At 38.5% G+C, this 27,596-nt stretch overlaps 2 protein-coding genes and 1 long non-coding RNA gene across 3 annotated transcripts; all 3 read right to left on the bottom strand.

Moving 5' to 3' along the window:
• Nucleotides 1-1,763: 1,763 nt before the first annotated feature.
• Nucleotides 1,764-13,509, bottom strand: LOC123511062 (probable glutamate receptor). Its single transcript, XM_045266676.1, has 9 exons — nucleotides 13,389-13,509; nucleotides 13,082-13,207; nucleotides 6,394-6,558; nucleotides 5,072-5,293; nucleotides 4,424-4,608; nucleotides 3,715-3,954; nucleotides 3,382-3,560; nucleotides 2,994-3,153; nucleotides 1,764-2,138 (listed from the first exon to the last, which is right to left on the bottom strand). Exons 1-9 carry the CDS (start codon nucleotides 13,483-13,485, stop codon nucleotides 1,986-1,988), a joined length of 1,527 nt encoding a protein of 508 aa, XP_045122611.1. The 5' UTR covers nucleotides 13,486-13,509; the 3' UTR covers nucleotides 1,764-1,985.
• A 1,175-nt stretch (nucleotides 13,510-14,684) lies between these two features.
• LOC123511188 lies at nucleotides 14,685-15,650 on the bottom strand. Its single transcript, XR_006676699.1, has 2 exons — nucleotides 15,552-15,650; nucleotides 14,685-15,282 (listed from the first exon to the last, which is right to left on the bottom strand). It is a non-coding gene; the product is annotated as an uncharacterized LOC123511188 (long non-coding RNA).
• A 3,344-nt stretch (nucleotides 15,651-18,994) lies between these two features.
• On the bottom strand, nucleotides 18,995-20,143 carry LOC123511061. The gene is made up of 3 exons (XM_045266675.1): nucleotides 19,969-20,143; nucleotides 19,360-19,599; nucleotides 18,995-19,225 (listed from the first exon to the last, which is right to left on the bottom strand). Exons 1-3 carry the CDS (start codon nucleotides 20,119-20,121, stop codon nucleotides 18,995-18,997), a joined length of 624 nt encoding a protein of 207 aa, XP_045122610.1. The 5' UTR covers nucleotides 20,122-20,143.
• Nucleotides 20,144-27,596: the final 7,453 nt, after the last annotated feature.

The following is a 27,596-nucleotide window of genomic DNA, read 5'->3' as shown; positions in this document are numbered from 1 at the left end:
AAACTAAAGGAATGCTGTACCAAGCCTCGTGAAAATTTCATCACCACCAGCGTGACTCCAACCGCTACCATCACTCTCAAACAGACACTCTTGTCCTCGCCTACTGAGCTGAAAGGGATGGTGATACCAAGGAGTGAGACGTGCCGCCTGAGTGATGGTGATCAACATAAACTACCTGCATGTCCATTCCCCACAAATAAAATCATTTTATGTTTCTCTATCTACGTAAGAGAACGAAGTCCTATATCAATGGATAACAATATAATTATTACATTATCACTCTCGAAGCAACATCATTCTTTTTCACAAGTACGATTATTTGGCAATAGATAAATGAGAAAAGAGAAAACAAGGAAGGATGCGGTCAGATGAAACACAAAGGAAAAAAAAAAAGATGTCGGTCATTAGGAGGACAAACAGTGAATCCCGACCAGCAAATGTCCAGCATGGCATAGCAGACAGCAAGTCTGGTATGTTGATTTTAATGAAAACAGTGTGTTGGTATGATAACCTTAGCCCATTTGCCAATGTGATGAATTGGTCTTCAGGAAACCTTCCATCCCCAATCCTGTACAGATTGCGTCTTCCATTTACAATTCACTTCGTACACTAGTTTGCCCAAATTTTACAGTCAAACAATTAAAAGAAGGGCAGGCGAGGAGACACCAGGACGTTTCCACCAGCCTCGTATGAAAGCAGCAGGTTTTCATCCAGCAGTCGTATCACCCACTTCCGCACTGTGGTAGGACTTCTGTCGACTATCTTCGCTATGGACCTGAAGGACAACCCTCCTGCCCACAAATGCATGTACCACCAACGTTCATTTCGGCAAGTTTTAAAAGATTTATGGGTTGGACTCATTCTGTGACTCGTATAGATTTCTACATTCTGCAGATAACTGAAGATTTCCTCTGTAATTGTTTGCCTCCTTGTTGAGAAAGAAAGAGAAAAAAAAAGTGTTATGACTGATTACAGTTGTGCACTTCATTGGTGTGATTAATTTAGACAGAAACGTATTTCACAATCGTTATATGATGTACATCACAAAGCTTTTTTTTTTTTTTCCACACGTGATCCTTGTTTCTTCCTTTTATTTTAAGAACAAATTTAAGCGAATATCGTTGACCATTTGATATATACATTCGACAGTAATTATGTGTGTTGACTGACAAAGCTGTTCATTCTGCAGTTTTTTATTAATAGACAAATTTGTTTATTTACTTGTCTTTTTTTTTTTTTTTTTTCAATCACTGAGTTCAGTGAGTGTTTCCACTGAAAAAAAGCACGAAACGTACGTACCTCAGCGTCTCCTCAGAGCAACAGTGGACTGATGTCTCCAGTAAAGCTGCGCCGCTTACACGATGCAGAAAGATAGTCTTGTTATACTATCGCCACCCAAACTATCGCACTGCTTTGCAAACCTCCCTCCCTCCCCTCCCCCTCTCTCTCCCCCCTTTCTCTCTCTCTCTCTCTCTCTCTCTCTCTCTCTCTCTCTCTCTCTCTCTCTCTCTCTCTCTCTCTCTATATATATATATATATATATATATATATATATATATATATATATATATATATATATATATATATATATATATATATATATATATAAAGTAAATAACAGTACAATACACCAATTATCACTGACAGGTATATTGCCCAGAAAAGTAAGTCAAAAGCAAAGACGAGTAGGATTTATAAAATGAAAATAATATTTTAGTTATCGTTCAGTATATTTTATTAAATTACTATGAGCTAGTGTGGGCAACACAAATCCAGTATCCTTCATAACTGATACTAAATCTAGCACTTTTTGCTGAGGGATGTGATGCTAAAAGTAAACGTGAACTGCAATGAATCATATCTTTAAACAAATATGTAAAATATCAGGATGTGTAACGAACACTGTCTTAAAGCAACGGAAAACTTCCATTAAAACATTTGGCAGCCAAAGTGCCTGACATATTTAACATTCTAATCTACAGTGGTTACATGCCAAGCCGCTCAGCGGATGACGAAAAACGCCTTCCCGCCACCTGCTCCAGGATGAAGGTGGAGGAAGCCGCGGCGAGGCCCAGGATCAGGATATAGAACGTTGCCTGAAGGTGTTGCAGTCCCAGGACAACTTCGCCACCGTCAGTCTGACAATAATTTACGTGCAATACATGTTGTAGATGAAAAATGCACGTACATACAAAATCAAAACTTTCAACTTCATCCTGAACTATGGACGTCATTTTCTTCGGTCTGTATTTTAGCTTGAAATTATCGCTGATATGATTTACAGCATTGGTTTGGTGAGGCTAGCTCATCCTACACTTTTTTTTTTTTTCCTGTTAGGTAGGCTTGTGAAGCGCACTATGATGGAAATCAACATTACAAATACATATACCTGAACTTCACAAACAAAAGATAAGGTGTCTCACCAACGGCTCTCTCTGACCATGTTAACTCATTATAAGCAATTATTTTATAATTTGATTATTTTTATAATTTCATACTGTATATGAACATGAGCGCGTGCAATGTTAATAGTCTCAACAACACCACCTAATTAACGGCGCGATTCGATTTCATGTCCTCAGGGGAGTGCTACAACAACCATCACAGGAGAAGGGCGTTCACTCGCGCGCTAACTATTCTCGGCAAATAAATATGAATGCATCAAGAATACTACGCTGCACTTCATATAATTCTGAGGGAACATCCTTTCATATGGAATGTAAAAGCAATAAAAGTTTGGAGACAATTCAAACGGAATTGTTTTTCGCTGCGGCGCACTGCGCACATCCTCCCCCTCAAAGCCAGTGATGACTGACGCCGTTGCTGAATGTTGCAGCTTCTCTCCCTAGTGTATACACTTATGTGTTGGTTCAACAACATTCGTGTCTGACGAGGCTGGGTGATGGTGCACAGTTTATACGGGGCTTAAAGAACATAAGAGATGGTATCTTTACTAAGAACGATAGAGTATCATTATTTGTACACTACTTTACCATTGCATATGTTGATGTCGTTAAGGAAGTGGCTTTCTTCTCCTGGCGTTCTTCCCTGATATGTTTACTGATGACGTCATCCATCCAGTGCGTTATCAGTCCGCTATCAAGGTAACGTTGCAGCGCACCGTCAAAACGAGTTATGAATGGTGTCCCGCGCCTGAAAGTGTTCAGGTATAAGGAAGAAAGTTCTGAGAAATACGTGCGCATACTACCTTAGCGCTGATCTCACTTACGCTGTCTGATCTTACTTACGAGCTTGAAACCAACATGAAACCAAAATTACAGACGTTATGTAAAATAATATATGCAACATTATTATATGAATCAAGAAATTCTACTGAACCGATGATGGTCTACGACAGCAGCACTGGTTGGGTGCACGCACCTGAACGCCCAAGTGTTCCCAGCAAACAGAGGGTACCTGGCTGTGGAAATATGGAAAGGGTTATCGCCTGCCTCCCTTGAGTGATAAGTCTCCTTCAGTATTCTTATTGCGTAATAGTTGCGCATGTAGGAGAAGCCACCGTCCATCACACGTCTGATACCAGTACTCATATCCATCGTCTGTGAAAGTGAACAGTTCATTTGTTGATAAAGTATAAATATTAGCTACGATATAATTATACTCGTTCCCAGGGAAAAAAAAAAAGAATCATGCAATATGTTTCATTTCAGTATTACGTATGTTACTCTTTAACTAAACTTCCCTGAGGCTCACCTGCATGTGTGCCTTGACAATATGGTAGTCCTGGTTGGTGCTGATGGTGAGGAGGCTGTTGAAGGCGCCGTCAAAAGTTCGCGTGCCCCACTCCCACCCTTTGCTCTTCTGCAGCCTCACCAGCTCCTCCAGACTGTTGATGGGCTCAGACTTGCCTTGCACGACCAGGTGAGAGATGAGGGAGCAGGTGTAGGACGCTCTTAGGATCAGACAGGCAATGAGCCACACGCCCACCATGAGCTGTGAAGCGATGAGTGGTGGTGGTATTGATAATAATAATAATAATAATAATAATAATAATAATAATAATAATAATAATTATATTATTATTATTATTATTATTATTATGTGTGTATGTGTGTGTGTGTGTGTATTATGTGTTATTATCATGCTGCTGCTGATGATTATTATATTGTTATGATTTTTACTATTCTCATAATTGTTATTATTATTATTATTATTATTATTATTATTATTATTATTATTATTATTATTATTATTATAACAATCTTGTAAATGTTATTATGTTTTCAGATGGCAAGTTATAACTGATGTCATCCGTGTGTGTGTGTGTGTGTGTGTGTGTGTGTGTGTGTGTGTGTGTGTGTGTGTGTGTGTGTGTGTGTGTGTGTGTGTCGGTTGATGGATCAGTGGGTGGGATGGTGAGTAATTTGTACACATCTACAGAGCGCTTTCTTCCGTCACCCACCTGGCCAGGACTGAAGGCAGGTGGGTGGTAGGGTTGGTCCTCCAGCAGCAGTCCCCACCCGTAGAAGAGCGAGGAGGAGAGATTGAGGAGGTTCTTCTCTGATGTGTTTCGTTTGATACTCATCAACAGCCACAGTGCCGTGCTCCACACCATGGTGCCCACCACCACGGCCACCCACACCGTACCTGGGGAAATGGTAAGTGTGTTTAAGAGATAGAGAGAGAGAGAGAGAGAGAGAGAGAGAGAGAGAGAGAGAGAGATTCTTTTTATTTTCTTATTCTCTATATGGGAGAGGCACCGGTCCTCGAACAGTCAATTGTGTCTTTAAACTTCCAACTTGAAAGAGTTCAAGGTGGACATGCAGAAGCAGGCATGGAGTTCCAGAATTTCCAGAGAAATGGGGAAATGATTGAGAATACCGGTTAAATTAGAAGCGTGGACAGAATAGGGGTGAGAGAAAAATAATATATCATGCACCGAGGTAGAGGGAGGAAGGGAGATGTGCAGTTTGTAAGATCAGAGGAGCAGTCAACATGAAAATAGCGATAATTTGTAGCAATAGATGCAACAATGAGATAATGAGAATAAAACTGAAGACAGTCAGTCAGACAGATGAAGCTGATAAGACGAAAAACTTTGAAGTGTTACCTTCAAATGGTCTGACGAGTGACAGATATTCGGGAAGAGGCCTTGGCTTCAGCGACAGTATAGAAATGTCCTCATCGATGTAGACTCTACAGAAATCCAGCACGGCAGTCCTCTGGGGCGTTAATGTGATGTCCATGGAAAAGTCTGCCTTTTCGTGTTGCAACGTTCCCACAGTGCCTGTCCAGTTGCCGGTCGGGGTTCGCAAGCCCCACAAACCGTCCTCTGGCTCGCGAACCACATAGCTAAATGGAGATTTTTTTTTTCCCCTATTATTTTACGTACACAGCGGCATGTACCATCTTTGCTGGCTCAATGTATCTGTAGGTTTCACTGTTTCGTGTTTGTGAGCCAAGCAAGAGCTGCAACATTCACCCCAAGCAGTTCAACGATTAGAAAGGTAAACCAAGATGAAGCTACAGAGAGGAGGATAAAAGCTGGATAGATAGGTAGGTATGTGGATAGGCTGGGAGTGAAAGATTATAAGGTAAAATTCGTCTCATAATACCTCACCGTTGATTGATTTATTCCATTATATTTAGTAATAAATACTTCTTGAAGAGAAGTGTAAAGAACAGCCTCCATTATATGAAACATCTATGCTTTTCTGAAGAAGAGTTCCCGATGTTCATTGTACATTTTTTTATAGGCTTCTATTTTATCTAGTTATTATTTTCTTATTTACCTACGAGGAACATAAACGGGCCTCTCTCGCCAAAATAGGCCCAAGGTGATCTTTTTTTCATCACAGAAGTAAAACCCTTCAGTCGCTGGGAGCAGTGGCAGGCCCTTTAGCACGTATTACCTGATTATTATTATTATTTTTACTATTATTGTTATTGCTGTTGTTGTTGTTGTTATTATTATTATTATTATTGTTGTTGTTGTTGTTGTTGTTGTTGTTGTTGTTGTTGTTGTTATTATTATTATTATTATTATTATTATTATTATTATTATTATTATTGCTGTTGTTGATGTTATTGTTGTTGTTGTTGTTGTTGTTATTATTATTATTATTATTATTATTATTATTATTATTATTATTATTATTATTATTATTATTGTTGTTGTTGTTGATGTTGTTGTTGTTGTTGTTATTATTATTATTATTATTATCATTATTATTATTATTATTATTATTATTATTATTATTATTATTATTACTACTACTATTATCAGTGTATTTGTTATTTAACATGGAGATGGTCTTTTTGATCTTATCAAAACAACTCAGTCTTCAGCAGGCATGACTTAATAAAAGACTATTTCTTTCAAACTGTCGTAAAACAACAGACGCAAAATAAACTTAACTTGATTTTGCTCACCTGAAGTTGAGATGCCTTGCGAGGCTTCCATCATGCGTGTGTTGAGGGAGTCAGTGAGGCGCACCGCCGTGCCTGGAAGATCACTCCCACTCACGTAGTTAATGTACGGGAAGTACGCCAACGTCACCACCCGGAACCGGTGGCCGTTGAAGTCTTCCTTATATTCTTATAAATAAGTAAATGAATATATATATATATATATATATATATATATATATATATATATATATATATATATATATATATATATATATATATATATATATATATATATATATATATATATATATATATATATATATATATATATATATATATATATATATATATATATATATATATATATATATATATATATATATATATATATATATATATATATATATATATATATATATATATATATATATATATATATATATATATATATATATATATATATATATATATTAATTTATTCATTCATTCATTCATTCATTCATATTTATTCATATTCATATTTTTATAGACTTCGGATACTTGACGAGTGTTGGCGGTGTCGCAGTAATAAATGTCCCGGAAGTGTCTTGTTCATCTGCGCATGCGTGGGTGGCCTATGCACTGCCAGACGCACGAGGAGTCAGGACAAGATTTACTAAGCATACTGCGCATGCGTGAGCAATATGTCATACTGCACCATCATGTATAGGGATAAATACATGTAATTTCCAAATTCTTTCGTCGTATATACAGTCAAATAGAATGTTTATTAAAAATTCAAATGATTGGCATATAAACAGGTCATTAATATCACGAATAAATAAATATTTCCATCTCAAGCATAATGATTTCATGACCTGTTTATATGCCAATCATTTGCAAATCGTATCGATTTTGCATTTTTAAACATATTATTTGACTGTATATACTACGAAAGAATTTGGAAAATACATGTATTTATCCCTATACAAGGATGGTGCAGTATGACATGTTGCTCACGCATGCGCAGTATGCTAAGTAAATCTTGTCCTGACTCCTCGTGCGTCTGGCAGTGCATAGGCCACCCACACATGCGCAGATGAGTAAGACACTTCCGGAACATTTTTTACTGCGACAGCGGAACCATGGTACAATAACGAGACAGGTAGACGCACAAGAGTCTTGAACTCACAGCCCTACTGGTAGGGGCCGCCGTGGTACAGTGGAACTACGCGTGCTTTGGGGTCCGAGGGGTCCCCAAGCGCACGGGTTCGAATCCTGTCCACGGTCCGAGTGTAGGTTGGGCTTCCTCACTCGGGGCAACGGTTACCTAGCAGGTGGGCTTTGAGATAGGAGGTACCAGAAAAAGTATCCCCTTTAGCCCATAAATTCCCGTGAAAAGCCCACATGGTATAAATAAAAAAAAAAAAAGTCTTCTGAAACGCTGTTTCTGTGACGTCATCCACTCGCCTAGCCAGCTCTGATCGCGATAGTCTGCTACTCAATAAATCATGAATAATTAATATAAAACTTTTTTCTTTTCATGATCCATTAGTTATGCAGTCGAAAATTAAATATGATACACATTAGTGATTGAATGTTGATGATATTTCATAGCGATAGACAAGATATTGTACGGATAAAGACATGTCAGATAGCCTAGTAGATGTGGCTCAAAAACATTGTTAGTGGATTTTTCAAGCCATATACATTATGCATAATTGCATAATGCACATTGATTTCCTCTGATCCTCTTCGCCTTCATGTACCTTCGTCGTCTTCCTCAGCACCTCACTGTTCTCTCTACATATAAAACTACAAGAGGCTAAAGGCTAATGCACGTATGAGTCTAAAGGCGATCCACACTATACAGGAACGGTCACGCTCTGTTTACGGTGCTGTCACATACTAAATGCATTTCAGTGGGGACCGTAAGCCATTGAAATGCATGTAATATGAATGGACCGTGAGTGCATACTATTTAAACGTGGCAATCCATTCCTTTAGCTTGCATCGGCCCTAAACTATTCACACTTCATATAGGTACTTTATTCTTGAGTGTAAACCCATGGTACAATAACGAGAGACATCAAAAGTTATTGTACCATGGTACAGTCAGTAGCCTGTAAGGCTGGCATAGCCTGTAAATTATGGACTAGGTCTAGGCTACTAGTAGAACTAATTTCGTTCATTAGGCATAAGCAGATTATACAATTTCTAATTTGGAGTGTTGAAACTGATCAGATTTAGCCAGTAAATCTAAGTTTCCTTACCTGTATTTTCTGCAGAAAGGCCACTTCCATTATCGTGTCCACGAAATGGCAGATTTTGATCAGGGACTGCCTCAGTTTTAGATCCCTCCAACTCCTTGGAACTGGGGAACCTAATAACTCATTTCAAATTTGGGCGGAACTAAAATGTTGCTCACAAATCACGGCATTATTTACGTTTACTGTGTCAGCACGATAGCATTTTTGGAGCCAGTCTTGCGATGGTCTTGTTCTTGGGGAATTTATAATATTTAAAATTACTAGACTTGGCAGGCGTGCATCCATACACTGCACAAGGTCTAGCTTTGCCCATACTAACAATAAGAAATTAATATTAAGGCACATGAAACATACAATCCAAGATCAGATTCTGCAACACGTGTACACTCACTCGAAGATATGGAGTTGTTTACACGACCGGATGACGTCACGAAGTCAGCTGGTGGTTCCAGTAATGTTCTCGTGCGTCTATCTATCAAAAAGTTATTGTACCATGAGCGGAACTGCCTAAATAGTAGACGGGCATGTCTTAAAAGAAAGAAAAAGGCGTCCTCATTATTTATTTATTTATCTAACTTTTTATTTATTCATTTTAATTTTTTGTAACCTAGCCTCATCAAATCGTGCATGTATCCTCCCCCCCCACATTAGTAATGCGCATGAAATTAAGGAGTCATATGATGGGCACTATTTAGTTAATGCACAGTATGCTACCCTATGTACTGTGGCCGTGCAGTACTCCGCAGACCCACGCGTCTCAGTCAGTCTGTCCGTCTCTACACAGCTTGGAGACAGACTCACGCTCCGCCTGGCAATCCCGTATTTGCCTTTGTACTGGTTATCCTGTCCTGCACAGCCAGTCTACCTCTACACTGTCAGACTCCAGTTGTCTAGCCCTTTCCTTCCGGCAATCGTATATATACGATTGCATCAATGCGTCCGTAGCGACGGCGATCATACCCGTAATCAAGAATTTTCGCGCCTCAATTTTGAGCTCCAAGCGCGGTTTCTCGAGTCAGATGGTGAGTGGAAGTGTCTGGCATGTTTCCACATGTAGTGTTGTCACTATAGCTCTGGAAATTTAGCGGTAACTAAGCTATTTTCCCTTTCTCCGGGCGACACTTGGCAACCCCAGCGACCCGCCGGGTGGAAAGCACCATGATAAGTGCGAAGAGACATCCTGATAAGAGCGAAGGATCTCAGATCATAACTCACCATGGAGCAGGACAGAACATATGTATTTAGCAGTGCTTCTGAGTTTGAAGACAGTGACAGTGAATATTTAGAAGAAGAAACTGAAGAAAGCGAAGACATTAGTGAGGACTCGGAAAGTGAAAAAAAATATTACCTATCATTCTTTCATGTTAATTTTTTCATTATCTTCGATTTTATAATAAAATGGTAGAAGGTAACTTGTCAGAGAGAGAGAGAGAGAGAGAGAGAGAGAGAGAGAGAGAGAGAGAGAGAGAGAGAGAGAGAGAGAGAGAGATCAACTAACAGGTTGGCGCATGAAAGCGTGTGTAATTCACCTCGGTCGCCTGCTGGTCACCCAGCCAGTCTTCCCCATTACGTGTGCGTGTGTGTGTGTGTGTGTGTGTGAGAGAGAGAGAGAGAGAGAGAGAGAGAGAGAGATGTTATTTGCCTCGGTCGCCTCCTGGTCATCCAGCCAGTCTTCTCCATTACGTGTGTGTGTGTTTGTGTGTGTGTGTGTGAGAGAGAGAGAGAGAGAGAGAGAGAGAGAGAGAGAGAGAGAGAGAGAGAGAGAGAGAGAGAGAGAGAATGTTATTTGCCTGAAACTTGATATGAAAAGGGATGAAATTTTCTCTCTCTCTCTCTCTCTCTCTCTCTCTCTCTCTCTCTCTCTCTCTCTACCTGTATACAAGTATACACTGGCAGAAGGCCCATATTCATAGCTTTTGGGCAAGATCTTAATAACTAACAAAGTGTGCAAAAACATAAAACAAAGTAAGAACTAAAAATAATTAAACTAAGAAGTGGGGAGAGTGTAATTACAAGGAAATATTGCACAAGAACTATACTATAAGTTATACTAAACTATGAGATCACAAATACGATTTGCTATAATATACTCTGTACATACATATGAGAATACTATTTAGGAACTAACATAATGAGATAATACAAAAAAAGAAAAAAAAAAAAAAAAAAAAAAAAAATGACACTCTTTCTCTCTCTCTCTCTCTCTCTCTCTCTCTCTCTCTCTCTCATTGGAAGTGTACAATTTCCTCTCCAAGATGAGAGAGAGAGAGAGATCTCTTAAGTGTGTGTGTGTGTGTGAGTGTGTGTGTGTGTGTGTCATCGCTCTCCGGGCTGTTTCTGGAAGACGGATCACACAGCGGGAGGAGGAGGAATCCTTGATAAGGCATAAACTGAACTTTCAGAGGTCACATCGAGCTACAAAGTACATCATTGTATTTAGAATAACAAAGAGAAAATAATCATTAGTATTCAAACAGTTTTCTGACAATTTCTAGGTTTACCATTTTTAGCCGTCATAGCAAACGGGAAAATAGTTTAAGTGCCGGAAGGAAAGGGCTAGACTAATATCGTGGCCACTTGCTACAAGTCTCACTGGCCGCTACCGACTACAAGTTTCATCCCGGCCGCCGGCAACTTCTAAAGCCTCCTCGCTACCAAGCTACCAAGCCTCCAAGCTTCAGTAAGCTTTGTATCTCACAAATAAACACAGGGAACAGATCCCCCCCCCCCTCAGTGTTTCTTCTTCAGCCACACCAGGACAGTCAATTAAATGAGCCATAGTTTTTCTTATTATTATATTTCATTTACCTATTGATTTACTTTTATTATTTTTTTTTATTCCCGTACCTTTTAGTAACTGAGAATGTAGACGCAGTCACATTGCCGGTATGTTGCTACGATACTTGAGTTTGTCTTGTGCTGTGTAGTGTTTTTAAGTGTTTCCTTCATCTGAATAGTGAGGTGCCCTGCCTCCCTGCCTGAACAACATGTGCGTTTTAAGGTGAGTAACGTGTTGAAAGCCAGAGACAAAATGATTGAAATGGGAAGTAAGGCAAGAAAAGTTTTCTTTATGCTCGTACTTCTTTTTTCCTGCTTTCAATTATATGATAAACGAAAGTTTTCTTCTTTTATTGCATTTATTTATTTATTTATTTTAAGGGAATGCCAGAAGAGTACGAGATAAAAGAGCCTAGTAGAAGAAAATTATTTGATAAATACGCCAATGTTTTATTTGTGAGCGTTTGTCTTACTTTATTTGCAGTTACACATAATATTTTCTATTTCTTTTATTGTTATTGTTCCAATTAACCATTTGTCCTTATAACTTAACTTACATATGTTTGCATGGCCTCACGAAGCCTACCACAGCCTACTATAGCTAATATGTAGCTTATCGCAGCCGAGTGGAAAGTGGAATAGGCTTTCTTGAAAATTTTTCTGTCTATGCTTATTTAAAGTGAGTTCTTTTTTATATGAAATGTAAAAGTACAAGTAAAAAAAAAAAGGGGTAAATTCCAAAATAAGTACTAATTATTTGGAGGCGAAATAATTTTTTTCCTTACAAGTTTTGATGAGATTCTAAATGATCTACCTTCACTTTCTGTCGCAAATCACTATGTTGTTACTTAGCAAACTTCCTAAACCTAGCCTAATTAAATCGTTAAATATGACAGTGTCTAAAGGAAGCTTTCAAGAAACGCTAACAGTGTTATCATTAATTTGCAATACATACTACCATGTTGACTTCAAAACAGTCAGCACGAGGACCTCTAGTCATTGAGACACGGCAGGAAAGTAGACGTTGGCACTAATTCTGGACAAATATGTACAAAAAAAAAAAAAAAATAAAATAAATAAATAAATAAAAATAATAATAATAATAATAATAACAACTATCCTTATTTACTGCATTACTCTATACGAAAAAATCGCACATACATGTCATGTCATGTTTATCCAATACAACTGTCTGATGGAACAAACCCTGCAGCCTCGCCATGAATGAAGTGATTGAGTAGGGAAGTTAGGCAGCAAAGGTTTAGATATAGTATTCAGAGAGACTTCAATGTTGTCACCGCCTGCGTCAACACAATGAAGCAAGCCCCCAAATCCCTGTACTTTGGTCTTGCCAAAAGGATTCAGTCTAGGGTCTAGACTCTAGAAGCCTTGCTTCTTCGTGCAGCACCTCAAGAATCCTCTGTAAGTAATTCACAGAAGCAAGAATATTGACCATGGTGTTGTCAGCTTATGTTCCTCAACCGTTCTGCCTTGATCCACTTTTAACAAATACAGAAAGCTCTAGCACTGTATCAATTACTCATCGCGACCCTTCAAGAAGGATGAAGTCAGTTTGGAGGTGTGTAAACCATTATGGCTGGTTTGATATAAGAAAATTATATTCATATCAGAGAGAGAGAGAGAGAGAGAGAGAGAGAGAGAGAGAGATCAACAGTGCATACTTGCTGAGAAGTGGTCCACGTTCCTGGGAACACCGGTGTCCAGGCTCCATCGGTACAGTCGATGCACTCCAGCGTCACCTGCTTTGCAGTACAGGCAGCGCCGGTAAATTTGCACACCACGCCTGTCTGTTGGAAAGGTGAAGGTTTATGGTGATGATAATAGCAATAATAAAAACAAGAATAAAATAATAATAATGATAACAACGAGAGAGAGAGAGAGAGAGAGAGAGAGAGAGAGAGAGAGAGAGAGAGAGAGAGAGAGAGAGAGAGAGAGAGAGAGAGAGAATTATTGCACTCGTCACCTCACCTGGAGAGGCGGCGATGGACGTGATGTAGAGAGCCAGGCGTGTGTTGCGAAAGACAGGATCCATAAGTAGCACGTCCATGCCCTGCTCGCCCCCCATCACCACCACTGTTGTCCTCGGCTGCAGCCAAAGCCTCAGCTGCGAGAGAAACCTGCGGGTGTCGAAAAAAATGAGAGAAAGAGTTAATAGTACCCCCTTAATAGATTAGAAATTGCAATGCATGTTGTATTTATAAGTAAATTAAAAGTATGTTAAGAAAGTATGTACAGATGATAATGATAACAACGAAGAACAAAGCATTTGGATACAACACCTGACCTCAGTGGTACTTTTTGTCGATGAGTGGAGCAGCAGCAGTACCCGGCAGGAGGGTTTAGACTTGCTCCACGCGTCTGCCAACCCTAGCGTACTTCCTTCTCCGTCTTCCGATTGAAGTAAATGCGATGTGCCTTGAGAGTCTATCTCCAAGAGTACTATTGGACCCAGACTTTGTTCCATTATTCTGGAAAGTTATTTTTTCTTTCTCACAATGAGAAGCGTGTGGCTTGAGTCATTCGCTACGCTGTGCAATCCTGCTGTTACACAGTCACCTGAGGGCACAACTACAACGGTGTCCAGTCTTCACACACACACACACACACACACACACACACACACACACACACACACACACACACGACTGACCTGTGCACTAAAACCAAACTCATAGAAAGATCAGGAGCTGCCAGTATCATGTGGCAGCCTCTGAAGTAAGTTTCAACCACTTGCCCAGCCCCCGCCATCACGTTTACAAGAGAAGCAGACAGTTGGTTCCGATTTCTTTCCCAAATCTTCTTTGCTTCTGCCTCATGCCCTGCCCGGAGTAGTGCAGCTATCACTGCCACCCACACAGCGTTGACGACCGTCTTATTCCAATGGCTTGGTGGAAAGAAAAATACTTTGATACAGATTACAAAATGCAGTACAAAACTTTACCACTGAAATCGAAAGTAGCGAAAAATGCGTAGTTAAGTGAGATTGCTAATGGATAGATGACATTATAGCGAAATTCATTTGCCTCAAATGAAATGATAAAAATAGCTTTTAAATCAGCTGAATATAAATCCAAAACATTCGTGTAAAAGCTTAATTTGTTTCTATAACGTGACAGTTGCGAGAAAAGGTAAAATATGTGTTCCAGTTCTCCCGACAGAATATAAAAAGCTTCTCAAGCAAGAGGCAGTAACGATAGCACAAGTAAACATATACTTATGTCTATATGGGTAAAGTAATCAGAACTCCGAAAAATAAAAATACTATTTGGTATTTTGCACTTTATTGGCCTTTTCCACAAGTCTGTATTACGTATTACCGTGTGATTAGGAGGCGAGAGTATACAGGGTATTTAAGAGTTTGGCTGTCATAACTTAGGGGTAAGATGTTATGGTTATTAATGTCAGTGACCATTGTTATCAGATCAAGATCGGACAGTTACTACAAAGCAGCTGCTCCATCTTCGTGTGCATAAATAACCTTGATTAACTTAGAAATAATAATTCAAAGAAATATATTGTTCGTTACAAATTATTTTGTTGAAGTTATAAGTTGACCGAGAAAAAAAGAAGTAACCACATTAACTACGCCACACCTAGAAGAGCATCACTTGGGGTGCCATCACAATGTTTCCTGTGCCTTCATAAAAAGGGACGAGACTCTCGCTCAGTAGCCGTCTCACCCACTTCCTGACGGTGGTCGGACTCCGCCCACTCCTCTTGGCTATGTCCCTGAAGGACAGTCCTCCACCCCAGAGGTACATGTACCACAAACGTTCATTAAGGCAAGTCTTAAAATACCTGTCACCTGTCATCCTCAGTGGTAGTGTGGCGTCACTGCGCAGAATTATTGCTGCAGCTGTAACTGAATGTATGAGAAAAAACATATACATATATATATATATATATATATATATATATATATATATATATATATATATATATATATATATATATATATATATATATATATATATATATATATATATATATATATATATATATATATATATATATATATATATATATATATACATACATACATACATACATACATACATACATTCATACAATCATACATATGTAATGTATGTATGTACACACACACACACACACACACACACACACACACACCTCATAGTCAGCCAGCTGGTCGGCAGGGAGGTAGTCTAGAGATAACGTTGCTCCTGACTTGTGCAGTCACAACCAAATGAATTCCTGGGCAGTGCAAGCTGCTTTTCAGTTTGGACAATGTGACCCAAACTGTCGTACTCACGTCTTTATTTTGTGTGCTGCTGGTGTGGTGTGCATATTTAATACTTTGAATTGGCAATAAGTGGCAAGTTGTGTGTGTGTGTGTGTGTTTAAGTTCTGTTACAAATGATATATGGTGGAAATGCCACATTGGTATACCTAGTATCCACGTGAAAGATAGTTGATCAACTGACCTATATGTAAATTGTAAAGAAAAGTCATGTAATTGATAACATTTACATGATTGAACAACAGGAACAGCAACAGTAGCAACAACAACAACAATAATATTAATAACAACAAAAACAAAGATAAAGGATTATGACATTAAGAAGAATGTTTGTTGTTTAGAGACAACCCAAAGAAAGAAGAGATTGAAGCAGACAGACAAAAAAGAAAGGACGCAGACAAACAGACACGCATACAGAGAGATATTGTTTATTTTATTGACCACTTAATTACACGCAATACTTTTACTTCATAACACGTACACAGTAAACGAAAATAAAGTAAATCTGTACATACTAGTAATGAAAAAAAAGAAGTTATATTTCCATCTTTCAGCAGCCTTTCGAAAACCAACATTCCTCGCCTAAGACCATAACTTAAGATGCGGAGTCAGACATTGATTTGCCATTAATTCTATAGAACTGATTGAATAAGTGCATAAGTAATAAACACACACTCTCTCTCTCTCTCTCTCTCTCTCTCTCTCTCTCTCTCTTAGACCCGCGCATGTGTAAACTTAGCAACTTTACAAGGGAAATGGATGAAGAGAAATTGGGAAGCACCCACCGCGCACCCACTCGCTCGGGTAACTCACAAAAGTAATAACTGAACAAAATTCCCACGGCTGCTCCTTGCGTTATGAGAGCAGAAAATCCTAGCCCCATCATCCTGCAATCCAGTGCACGACTCTCAAAATAAAGGAAGTAGGTGAAATCAAATGAGTGACCAAGGAGGTTGTTGAGTCTAACCTTGGAAATTACAACACATTACGGTGAAGCTCTCAGTAACAACTAGGCTGCACCAATTTACCGGCTCCGCACAAATGGACCATAGGCTATTATATCTTTTCTTTCTTGAATAAAAATTTAGGCTCTGCTCATATATAATAGTAAACACAAATACTCAAATAGAATATATATATATATATATATATATATATATATATATATATATATATATATATATATATATATATATATATATATATATATATATGTGGAACAGGTGGGTTGGTGGGTGGTGGAAAGAAACTCAGGAGTAGCAAGAGTATTTTATTTCTCCAACGTTTCGCCCATAGGGCTTCTTCAGAGAAGAAGCTTCTTCTCTGAAGAAGCCCTATGGGCGAAACGTTGAGAAATAAAATACTCCTGCTACTCCTGAGTTTATATATATATATATATATATATATATATATATATATATATATATATATATATATATATATATATATATATATATATATATATATATATATATATATATATATATATATATATATATATATATATATATATATATATATATATATATATATATATATATATATATATATATATATATATATATATATATATATATATATATATATATATATTATTTATTTATTTATTTATTTATTTATTTATATAATGAAAATAACACTTGAGTTATCGTTCTGTATATTTTATTAACTTACTATGACTTTATTTGGATACTACAAGCATCAGAAAGATTCCATTACAACATTTGGCAACCAAAGAGCCTGACATATGTAACATTTTCATCCACAGTGGTTACATGCCAAGCCGCTCAGCGGATGACGAAAAACGTCTTCCCGCCACCTGCTCCAGGATGAAGGTGGAGGACGCCGCGGCAAGGCCCAGGAACAAGGTGTAGAACGTTGCCTGAAGGTGTTGCAGCCCCAGGACAACTTCGCCACTATCAGTCTGGTAATAATTTATATGCAAAGCATGTTATAGATGAAATATGCACGTACATACAAAATATAAACTTTCAGCTGAAACTATGAACGAAATTTTCTTTGGTTTGTTTCTTACCTTGGAACTATCCCTGCATGGAGTAAAGGTTTACACTGGTTTGGTGAGGCTAGCTTATCCTACAATTTTTTTTTTTTTCTGTTTGGTAAGTTTGTAAAGCTGAATATGATGGAGATCAGCATTACAATTACATTTATCTGAACTTCACAAATAAAAGATAAGATGTCTCACCTTATCTTTTGTTAGTAAGTATACGTTAACTAGTTATAAGCAATGTTTATGCTTTATTTTTCATCAATATCATACTGCGATTGTAAATGAATATGAAAAAAAAATCTTTTTAAGGAAACTTCAGATGCGGTATTACCTTTCAACTGGATACTATGCCAATTTGGTATTTCCACCATATATTTGTAACAGAACTTATGCACACACATCTCTGTTGAGGAGAAAATTACGTTCATAGTTTCTATTAGGTCTCCTTAACAGAGAGATGTGTGTGCTTAAGTTCTGTTACAAATATATTGTGGAAATACCACAATGGCATATTATCCAGTTGAAAGATAGTAGCGCATCTCAAGTTTCCTTAATAAGGTACTTGCTACCTAACACAAAGTACCTCCAAATTATTACTGCTCTCTCTGAGCGTGTCAGAACGCAGCGCTTCATAAAATTCCGAAGGAACATCCTTTCATATGGAACGTAAAAGCAACAAGATTGGAGACCATTCAAACGGAATTGTTTTTCGCTGCGGCGCACATCCTCCCCCCTCAAAGCCAGTGGTGACTGACGCCATGGTTGAGTGTTGCATGTTACAGCTTCTCTCCCTAGTGTATACACTTATGTGTTGGTTCAACAACATTCGTGTCTGACGAGGCTGGGTGATGGTGCACAGTTTATACGGGGCTTAAAGAACATAAGAGATGGTATCTTTACTAAGGACGATAGAGTATCATTATTTGTACACTACTTTACCATTGCATATGTTGATGTCATTAAGGAAGTGGCTTTCTTCTCCTGGCGTTTTCCCCAGATGTGTTTACTGATGACGTCATCCATCCAGTGCGTTATCAGTCCGCTATCAAGGTAACGTTGCAGCGCACTGTCAAAACGAGTTATGAATGGTGTCCCGCGCCTGCAAGTGTTCAGACATAAGAGAGCCAGTTGTGGTTATCTGAGAAATACGTGCGTTATCTGCTTGTGTGATCTCACTTACGATCTTGTGTCTTTCATAACCATTACCAACATGAAACCAAAATACAGACGTTATGTAAAATCATATATGCAACATATATGAATCAAGAAATTCTATTGAACCGACGTTAATTTATTATTACACTAATGATGTGTTTGATGGTCTACAATAACATCACTGGTTGGGTGCACGCACCTGAACGCCCAAGTGTTTCCAGCAAACAGAGGATACCTGGCTGTTGCAATATGGAAAGGGTTATCGCCTGCCTCCCTTGAGTGATATGTCTCCATTAGTATTCTTGTTACGTAATAGTTGCGTATGTAAGAGAAGCCGCCGTCTAGCACCATTCTGATACCGATATCTGTCTCCAGTGTCTGGGGAATTGAACAGTTCATTGATTGATAGTGTTAATATTACGTACATACATATATATACACTCATTCCCGGGCAGTATGTTTTATTTTAGTACAAATATGTTACTGTTTAATTAAACTTCCCTGAGGCTCACCTGCATGTGTGCCTTGATGATATGGTAGTCCTGGTTGGTGCTGATGGTGAGGAGGCTGTTGAAGGCGCCGTCAAAAGTTCGCGTGCCCCACTCCCACCCTTTGCTCCTCTGCAGCCTCACCAGCTCCTCCAGACTGTTGATAGCCTCAGACTTGCCTTGCACGACCAGGTGAGAGATGAGGGAGCAGGTGTAGGACGCTCTTAGGATCAGACAGGCAATGAGCCACACGCCCACCATGAGCTGTGAAACGATGGTGGTAGCGGTGCTGATAATTATTTTGATGATGGTAATGATAATGATGATGATGATGATGATGATTATTATTATTATTATTATTATTATTATTATTATTATTATTATCATTATTATTATTATTATTATTATTACTATGAGACTGTATGATTAATGTTATGTTTTCAGGTATCAAGTTATAACTGATGTCATCCCGTCATCCTTGTGTGTGTGTGTGTGTGTGTGTGTGTGTGTGTGTGTGTGTGTGTGTGTGTGTGTGTGTGTGTGTGTGTGTGTCGGTTGATGGATTAGTGGGTGGGATGGTGAGTAATTGAGTAATTTGTACACATCTGCAGAGCGCTTTCTTCCGTCACCCACCTGGCCAGCACTGAAGGCAGGTGGGTGGTAGGGTTGGTCCTCCAGCAGCAGTCCCCACCCGTAGAAGAGCGAGGAGGAGAGATTGAGGAGGTTCTTCTCTGATGTGTTTCGTTTGATACTCATCAACAGCCACAGTGCCGTGCTCCACACCATGGTGCCCACCACCACGGCCACCCACACCGTACCTGGGGAAATGGTGAGTGTGTGTAGAGAGAGAGAGAGAGAGAGAGAGAGAGAGAGAGTTTTTATTTTCTATAATGGAGGAGCACTGGCAAAAAGCAATAAATCTGCAATAAGATAGAATTCCATTGAGATGACCGTCCTTGAATAGTCAAAAGTGTTAATAGAAAATAACAGGATAAATATCTTGAAACCTCACTCTTGAAATAGTTCGTCATGGAAGTTGCAAATACAGAAGCAGGCATGGATGGATGAATGATTGAGAATACTAGTTAGGTCATGTATTAGAGAGGTGGATAGAATAAGGGTGAGAAAAAGAAAATCTTGTGCAGCGAGGCAGCGGGAGGAAGGGAAGCATGTAATTATCAAGATCAGAAGAGCAGTACGCATGAAAATAGCGGCAAAAGATAGCAAGAGAAGAGATGCGACAGAATTACGATCTGAATCTCCCCCAGTACTCCTTCTCAGTAACTGCCTCACTTAATAGTAGGCTAGTTGTCCCCTAATCTTTATTTCCAGTCTGATAAAAGACTTTAATTGACGCTTAAAGTGGTGTGTAATCTACTACAGCCCTCAACGCCATCCGTAACACAGGTTCAGCCTCCTGACAGGCACACTGATGAATATTTGATAACATAAACTACACTGCTCGGTAGTCCCATTATTCTTCAATGTTGTACTAGAATTTTAGAAAGAATGAATAACTGGGATGAATTTAGTTGGGGAATGAAAACTTCCTGTAGCACGGAGACGGGGGTGTGTCGGACCAGGCACGGTCCAGATATCTGGACCGTGGGACCAGGTTGCACACGCCTCGCCGCCGCTGGCATTCTACTACCGTAGGTTATCATTATCATATTGTTTTTATTACGGACAAGTCTTTCTTTGTTACAATAGCGACGATGAGAAAGAGGGTAAAGACAATTAGTTAGAGGAATGGAGCTGATAAAACGAAAATCTTTGAAGTGTCACCTTCAAATGGTCTGAAGAGTGACAGATATTCTGGCAGAGGCCTTGGCTTCAAGGACAGGATTGCCATCTCCTCACCGATGTAGACTCTACAGAAGTCTAGCACGGCAGTCCTTTGGGGCGTTAAGGTGAGATCCATGGAAAAATCTGCCTTCTCGTGCTGCAGCGTTCCCACAGTGCCAGTCCAGTTGCCGGTGGGAGTTCGCAGGCCCCATAAACCGTCCTCTGGCTCGCGAACCACGTAGCTGAGGGAGAGATCTTTGATACAAGCCTTGTAATGATAGTGATGCAGCGCCACGTACAAGCGTTATATAACGATGATGGTGGTGATGTACACTAAATACAGTTCAACGATTTTCTTGAATTCCTTTCATGTCTCATATGGGGAAAAAAAAATCCAATAAAAAATAAACGAATTAAAGAATATTGCGTACAATGAAAGTTCTTAACTTATGATACGCAATGATTCATGATAAAATGGAAAACATCTTGAAAAATGGTGAAATTACTTTTCCTGTGTAAATCTGATGTCATTTTTACGTACTCGCCTTTGGAATATCTGTCAACGGCATATATAATCTTTTCTGGCTCATTGTGTCTAGGTTTCACTGTTTTGTCTTTGTGAGCCAATGAAGAGTTACAACATTCATTCCAAGCAATTCAACGATCAGAGCGGAAAACTGAAATGAAGTTAGAGAGAGAAGGATAGAAGCCGGTAGGTAGGTAGGCTGAGATTGAAAGATTGTTAAGTAAAATTCGTCTCAATAATTAATTCATTCCATTCTAATAACAATAAAACTTTGTTGAAGAGAAGCCTCCATTATGTGAAAAAGCTATGCTTTCCTTAGAAAAAGTTGCATATTTTCATTATACAATCTTCTTGTAGAATGCCTTATTAATTATTTAGCTATGTACATACAAGCAAAATAACCAAGACTCTATAAGCTAATTAGGCTTTAAAGAGGACCAAGATAGCCTTTTACCACTTATTACCTGGTTATCATTATTATTATTGTTGTTATTATAATAATTATAATATTATTATTATTATTATTTATTATTATTATTATTATTATTATTATTATTATTATTATTATTATTATTATTATTATTATTATCATTGTTATTATTATTATTATTATTATTATTATTATTATTATTATTATTATTATTATTATTATTATTATTATTATTATTATTATTATTATTATTATTATTATTATTATTATTATCATCATCACTATTATTATTATTATTGTTATTATTATTATTATTATTATTATTATTATTATTATTATTATTATTATTATTATTATCATTATTATTATTATTATCATTATCATTATTACTATTATTATTAGTTTTTATTTTTATTATTATTGCTGTTATTATTATTTGAGATGGAGGTAGTCTTAATGGTCTTATCAAAACTACTCACAGTTTTCAGCAGACGTGACGGGACAAGACTCCTATTTCTTTCAGACTGCCGTTAAATAACTAGCAAAATAAATATAATAAGAACATAAGAAAATGGGGAAGCTACAAGAGGTCAGGTCTACACGTGGCTGTCCTTGTAATTAATTAATTAATTTATTTATTTTTCTTTTTTAAGAGGAGAAAGCTGGCCAAGAGTTGCATAGTTTTTTTTTCTTATATTATGGCCTATAGCGCCTGTGGGCATACTTGAAGAGTATATGTCGGAAGCGCTGTTCACCTTCTGCCCATTAGTGGCGCAGGCAATTTTATTTATAATGGTACCAATATTTAGGGCCTATATCACCGCCCAAGCGCATCTTTGGTGTAAACACCTAAAACCAGGGTATCATGGTGACATGTAGGCAACTTTAAACCACTGGACAAATGGCATAGCATCAAAGCGGTATGTGGTGGGATTCGAAACTATGCGTGGACGTCTCCTCGATCCACCACGCCACCGCCTCACTAAGTATATAATATAATATATATATATATATATATATATATATATATATATATATATATATATATATATATATATATATATATATATATATATATATATATATATATATATATATATATATATATATATATATATATATATATATATATATATATATATATATATATATATATGCCCCCTTAGTTGACAATCCCCTTGCAGGTCCGAGAGAGTTAGTTAGTCAAAAGAAAGGGATAAATGTCTTGAATTCGCCTTCTCAAATGAGGTCACGTCATAGGAAGTTGGAAATGCAGAAGTAGATAAGAAGTTCCAGATTATGAACATATCTATCTAATTCAACCTATCATGAATTGGTCTTTTCTTCTTTTAAAGCCCCCTATTGATTTTAATCCGGTTTTGCTCACCTGAAGTTAAGATGCCTTGCGAGGGCTTCCATCATGCGTGTGTTGAGGGAGTCCGTGAGGCGCACCGCCGTGCCTGGAGCATCACTCTCACGCACGTAGTTGATGTACGGAAAATACGTCATTGTCACCACCCGGAACCGGTGCCCGTTGAAGTCTTCCTTATATTCTTATAAATAAATTATATATATATATATATATATATATATATATATATATATATATATATATATATATATATATATATATATATATATATATATATATATATATATATATATATATATATATATATATATATATATATATTATTCTAAGTGGAAAATGTTCTATAGACATGCATTATGAGGCCTTGATTAACCGTCAGATGAAATTCGAGTGTGGCGAGAAGACGGATAAAAGGGCCGTGCAAGGAGGTGCTTACGTTCTAAAAACAGCATATTCCGCCTTACTGAGTGTGGCTTTTCAAGCTTTTTTTTTTTGTCATAATCTTGTTGTACAGTATAAATATATTCACTGTCATCGTCTTTCGTGAACCAGCAATCAGCTGCTCCCCTCATTCATTCCCCCTTCCCGCCTCCGAAACTTGTAGAAATGTAATTTATAACAGTGCTCCTGCACAGCACGAATTGGCATACAAAAACTATGCTGATATCGCCTTGGTTCAGCTTTACGGAGTAGTCATTGATTCAACAAAGCCATTCCATCACCACTCTATGATCCTGCCTCATTTTATCAGAAGCATCGAGAGGCCTGTGCCCGTACGTCACATATATATGCACTCAGTAAGCCATGGAGCACAGGTAACGTAAGGGTTCGAATCTTTGCCCAACCGCATACATAGCAAGAGATCAGTAAGAGCACTTCGCCATATTCAGTGAGTCTAGCATAACACCATGGTCCATGCTAACTAGATGAATGACTTCTTTGGAAGACCTCTCAGCTAAATTCCGAAACACTTTTGCGCCGTTTCTCCACTACATCCAAAAAAGGTTCCAGTTGAAGAAATATATGTTTGTAAGGGTACTTCAACGAATCTACTAGTAACAAATTAACGATATATCTTCAGTATTAGCAAAAAAAAAAAAAAAAAAAACTTGAGAAATCATCTAATCATCTCTACCGCCTTTGAAAATAATAGTCATGAGAGTGCAAAGCGTTTTTGAATGCTAACCTAAGAACCACACCTCAGATAGAGAGACTTCAGTGTTATCAACGCCTGCGTCTATCACTGCATCAATTACTTGCCGAGAACCTTCACAATGGATAAAGTCAGTTTGGTGTGTAAACTATTATAGTTATTTTGATATAAGTAAATTATATTATACATATCGGAGAGAGAGAGAGAGAGAGAGAGAGAGAGAGAGAGAGAGAGAGAGAGAGAGAGAGAGAGAGAGAGAGAGAGAGAGAGAGAGAGAGAGAGAGAGAGAGAGAGAGAGAGAGAGAGAGAGAGAGAGAGAGAGAGAGAGAGAGAGAGAGAGAGAGAGAGAGAGATCAACAGTGCATACTTGCTGAGAAGTGGTCCACGTTCCTGGGAACACCGGTGTCCAGGCTCCATCGGTACAGTCGATGCACTCCAGCGTCACCTGCTTTGCAGTACAGGCAGCGCCGGTAAATTTGCACACCACGCCTGTCTGTTGGAAAGGTGAAGGTTTATGGTGATGATAATAGCAATAATAAAAACAAGAATAAAATAATAATAATGATAACAAGAGAGAGAGAGAGAGAGAGAGAGAGAGAGAGAGAGAGAGAGAGAGAGAGAGAGAGAGAGAGAGAGAGAGAGAGAGAGAGAGAGAGAGAGAGAGAGAGAGAGAGAGAGAGAGAGAGAGAGAGAGAGAGAATTATTGCACTCGTCACCTCACCTGGAGAGGCGGCGATGGACGTGATGTAGAGAGCCAGGCGTGTGTTGCGAAAGACAGGATCCATAAGTAGCACGTCCATGCCCTGCTCGCCCCCCATCACCACCACTGTTGTCCTCGGCTGCAGCCAAAGCCTCAGCTGCGAGAGAAACCTGCGGGTGTCGAAAAAATGAGAGAAAAGAGTTAATTGTACCCCCTTGATAGATTAGAAATTGCAATGCATGTTGTATTTATAAGTAAATTAAAAGTATGTTAAGAAAGTATGTACAGATGATAATGATAACAACGAAGAACAAAGCATTTGGATACAACACCTGACCTCAGTGGTACTTTTTGTCGATGAGTGGAGCAGCAGCAGTACCCGGCAGGAGGGTTTAGACTTGCTCCACGCGTCTGCCAACCCTAGCGTACTTCCTTCTCCGTCTTCCGATTGAAGTAAATGCGATGTGCCTTGAGAGTCTATCTCCAAGAGTACTATTGGACCCAGACTTTGTTCCATTATTCTGGAAAGTTATTTTTTCTTTCTCACAATGAGAAGCGTGTGGCTTGGAGTCATTCGCTACGCTGTGCAATCCTGCTGTTACACAGTCACCTGAGGGCACAACTACAACGGTGTCCAGTCTTCACACACACACACACACACACACACACACACACACACACACACACACACACACACACACACACGACTGACCTGTGCACTAAAACCAAACTCATAGAAAGATCAGGAGCTGCCAGTATCATGTGGCAGCCTCTGAAGTAAGTTTCAACCACTTGCCCAGCCCCCGCCATCACGTTTACAAGAGAAGCAGACAGTTGGTTCCGATTTCTTTCCCAAATCTTCTTTGCTTCTGCCTCATGCCCTGCCCGGAGTAGTGCAGCTATCACTGCCACCCACACAGCGTTGACGACCGTCTTATTCCAATGGCTTGATGGAAAGAAAAATACTTTGATACAGATTACAAAATGCAGTACAAAACTTTACCACTGAAATCGAAAGTAGCGAAAAATGCGTAGTTAAATGAGATTGCTAATGGATAGATGACATTAGTGAAATTCATTTGCCTCAAATGAAATAATAAAAATAGCTTTTAGATCACCTGAATATAAATCCAAATCATTCGTGTAAAAGCTTAATTTGTTTCTATAAAGTGACAGTTGCGAGAGAAAGTAACATGTGTGTTCCAGTTCTCTCGACAATATAAAAAGCTGCTCAAGCAAGAAGCAGTAACGATAGCATAGGTAACCATATGCATAGGTGACACCGCGTATTGTAGTTGTTAGCACGCTCGACTCACAACCGAGAAGGTAAGGGTTCGAATCCCGTGAGCGGCGAGGCAAATGGGCGAGTCTCTTAATGTGTTCACCTAGCAGTAAATAGGTACGGGATGTAACTCCGGGGTTTGTGGCCTCGCCGTCTCGGTGTGTGCTGAATTGTGTGTGGTGTGGTCTCAGTCCTAACCGAAGATCGGTCTACGAGCTCAGAGCTCTCTCCGTCATGGGGAAGGCTGGCTAGGTGACCAGCAGGCGACCGGTGAATTTGTCTGTAATAATAGGTAATGCTTGAGCATGAGTTCACTGAGCGTTCCTCATCTCATGTTTGGTAAAGATCACTTCGGAAACCATTATGTTTCACACTACCCAGCAGTCCTCCTGCAATAAGTGTCTTCGAATCTATATGGGTAAAATGATCTTTATCTTCATGACATTGAGAGAGAGAGAGAGAGAGAGAGAGAGAGAGAGAGAGAGAGAGAGAGAGAGAGAGAGAGAGAGCTGCAAACAGTTTCCATATTGAACCACAGATTCAGTCATCGACTTCAGTCTTTCTAAAATGAGAGACAATTAAAATTAAGTGTTCATCCCAAGCAAGCTGTGGCACGTTGTTGCCACTAGACCTGAGTTGTTTTCAAACTATACATTATATAATGAAAACAATTCTTACATTATGAAACACGATACGGAGTCCCAGCTAAGAACCAAAAATGCAAAGAATAAAAATACTATGTGGTGTTTTGCACTTTATTGGCCTTTTCACAAGTCTCTGTATTACGTATTGTCGTGTGATTACATGGCGAGATACTGTACAGAGTATTTAAAAGTTTGGTTGTCATAACTTAGGGCTAAGATGTGGTTATTAATGTCAGTGACCATTTTTGTGAGATCAAGATCAGACATTTGCTACAGTCGATCTTGAAGACTCCAACAATTACTACAAAGCAAAAGCTGCATCTTCGTGTGCTTAACCTTGATAACAATTCAAAGAAATATATTGTTCGT

This window comes from Portunus trituberculatus, chromosome 31 (genome assembly GCF_017591435.1).
Source record: "Portunus trituberculatus isolate SZX2019 chromosome 31, ASM1759143v1, whole genome shotgun sequence".
Lineage (NCBI taxonomy): Eukaryota > Metazoa > Arthropoda > Malacostraca > Decapoda > Portunidae > Portunus > Portunus trituberculatus.
This window is presented reverse-complemented; position numbering and strand designations above follow the sequence as displayed.